Raw genomic sequence first — 2,439 nt, 5'->3', positions numbered from 1 at the left:
TGTTGCTGATAATGATTTTAAGATTTCAGAGCCTCTCTATCAAGAAAATAGAGAGGAACCTACTCTCTTCCAAGTCACATATTTAAAAACATCACAAAAAATCCAAAGCATTGATCCAACATCCTCATAATTAAATTATTTAGAAACATCATAAAAAATCCTAAATCCTTATCCCGTCCAAGCATCCCACAATTAAAATATTTAGAATCATAAAAAGTCCTAAATCCTTGTCCAAGCATCTCATAATTAAAATATTTAGAATCATAAAAAGTCCTAAATCCTTATCCAAGCATACCACAATTAACATATTTAGAAATATCACAAAAAATCTTAAATTTGTATCCAAACATCCCCAAAGTTAAATATTTAGTTACATGACTCAAAATTATCCTGATTTCGTCCAATCTGGAGTGCTTCAACATCAATCCCACCTAATAGAAAATAGATGAAGCATAAACATTAGTAAATGTAAAGATAAAAGATAGCGAATATGTCATAATCAAAGAACAAGAATGATATTACCCATGGAATTTCACCTAACAGACTAAACATTAGCTGCAGTAGAGGCATTAGAAGATCTTTGTGTAGGTTCTACTGTAATATTAGTATCACCACTCACATCCAAAGACAACACATTCCCCAAACCATTAGCCAAATCACTGGCATCATCAACCGGTTCAGCTTTAAAAGTGTACAAAATGAAGAAGAAGACATGTAAGATATTAATATTATGACAAAAAAAATGCGACGAAGCAACATTTGTTTAACGGATGAAAAATGTATATTTACATAGTTTGAAATTACCTCTAAAGTCTACTCCGAACATCCAATCTCGAAGGCAAATCAACGCTTCAGCATTTGTAGGCAATAGCTTACTTCTGTATTTGTCAATAACTCTACCTCCAGCACTAAAAGCTGATTCAGAAGCAACAGTTGATACCGGAATAGCCAACACATCCCGTGCCATCCGAGAAAGATCACGATACTTTGATCCTTGTGACTTCCAAAAGGCCAATACATCATAATGCTTGATCGGATCTTTAATCCTTGGCTCTTCTAGATATAAATCTAATTCGGATTTATCTTGTATTACAGTAGTAGTAGAACTCTCATACATAGATAGCTCCTACAAAACAAAATAATAAAAATGAATAATGTAATATATTGAATTAAAATATATGTTTAAAACAACCAAAAAAAAAGAAAAACATAATGATTTATACCTCCCAATCTAAAACATCTCCAACTGTATTGTCCTCAATAGCATGTGATTGTAATCCCCTCTCTTCCTCAGTTATCTCCATGCACCGGTACTCTTCAAAGAGTCGTGCTAAGGTCGATTTCACAAGGTTAAACTTTTCCATTGCTGTTGAATCCAAACTGTATATCTTATCAAAAGCATACCTAACAAAGATTAGCTTGTAACGAGGATCAAATACAACAGCAATAGCTAAAATGATGCTATATGAGTCCCAATACTTATCAAACTTCTTTTTCATTTCTTGTGCCATCTTTTTCACATAGTCTTCTCCCTGATTTATCGTTTTCAACAAAGACAAATGTATTTTCCATACATTATGAAAATACAAATTTGCTGTTGGGTACTTTGACCCAGACAATAATTCAGTAATGTCATTAAAAGGCTTAAAAAAGGAACATAAGTGTTCAATCTTTTTCCAATCCTCATTGCTTGGACACACTTTAAAATTTTTATCCACCAACTCTAGTTGTTGAAATGCAGTCTGATAGACGATGGCAGAATCAAGCATGTGATAAGTCGAGTTCCACCTTGTGGAAACATCTCCATGCAACCCTTTCTGACTTGGTATATCCAATTGTTTGCAGCATTCAAGAAACTTTACTTTCCTTGCTTGAGATGCCTTCACATATGCTACACTCGATCGAACAAAATGTACAGATTCATCAATGCACTTCAAACCATCTTGTACAATTAGGTTCAATATATGAGCACAACATCTGTTGTGAAAAAACTCACCACTACACAATAATGCCTTCTTTAATACCAAACTTTTTTTCAAGTGCTCAATAAAACAAAGGTTAGCACCGGCATTATCTAATGTAATAGAGAACAATTTCTTCTCAATGCCCCAATCCAACAACATATTTGAAGCAATTTCACATATATAGGTTCTGTGTGTGGGGGTGGCATGATGCAAAATTTCAATAATTTTTTATGTAGTACCCATTCTGTGTCAATATAATGACAAGTGAGATAAATATATGAGTCAGTGGTTACAGAAGTCCACAAATCAGTAGTCAATGACATTCTACCATTGAAGGAACTCAAAAAATCCTTTATCCTCTTGCTTTCTCTAGTATGCAACTTCAAAATATCAGCCATTTGGGTATTCCTACTAATAGGACTAAATTGTGGGTAAAGATAAGAAATCAAAGCCCTAAACTCTTCATACTCGACGA

The 2,439-nt window shown here is 33.6% G+C and overlaps 1 protein-coding gene across 3 annotated transcripts; it reads right to left on the bottom strand.

Annotated features, from left to right (window-relative positions):
* Positions 1–210: 210 nt before the first annotated feature.
* On the bottom strand, positions 211–2,138 carry LOC122088816 (zinc finger BED domain-containing protein RICESLEEPER 2-like). 3 transcript variants are annotated; one of them, XM_042658143.1, is made up of 4 exons: positions 1,224–2,138; positions 805–1,126; positions 523–681; positions 403–431 (listed from the first exon to the last, which is right to left on the bottom strand). In XM_042658143.1, exons 1-3 carry the CDS (start codon positions 2,121–2,123, stop codon positions 545–547), a joined length of 1,359 nt encoding a protein of 452 aa, XP_042514077.1. In that variant the 5' UTR covers positions 2,124–2,138; the 3' UTR covers positions 403–431; positions 523–544. The 3 variants fall into 3 exon arrangements, with proteins under 3 accessions (XP_042514078.1, XP_042514077.1, XP_042514075.1); XM_042658141.1 differs by having other exon boundaries at positions 537–681; XM_042658144.1 differs by lacking the exon at positions 523–681 and having other exon boundaries at positions 211–431.
* Positions 2,139–2,439: the final 301 nt, after the last annotated feature.

This window comes from Macadamia integrifolia, chromosome 9, assembly GCF_013358625.1.
Source record: "Macadamia integrifolia cultivar HAES 741 chromosome 9, SCU_Mint_v3, whole genome shotgun sequence".
NCBI classification, from domain to species: Eukaryota; Viridiplantae; Streptophyta; class Magnoliopsida; order Proteales; family Proteaceae; genus Macadamia; species Macadamia integrifolia.
Note: the sequence above shows the minus strand (reverse complement) of the source record. Positions and strands in the feature narration are given on the sequence as shown.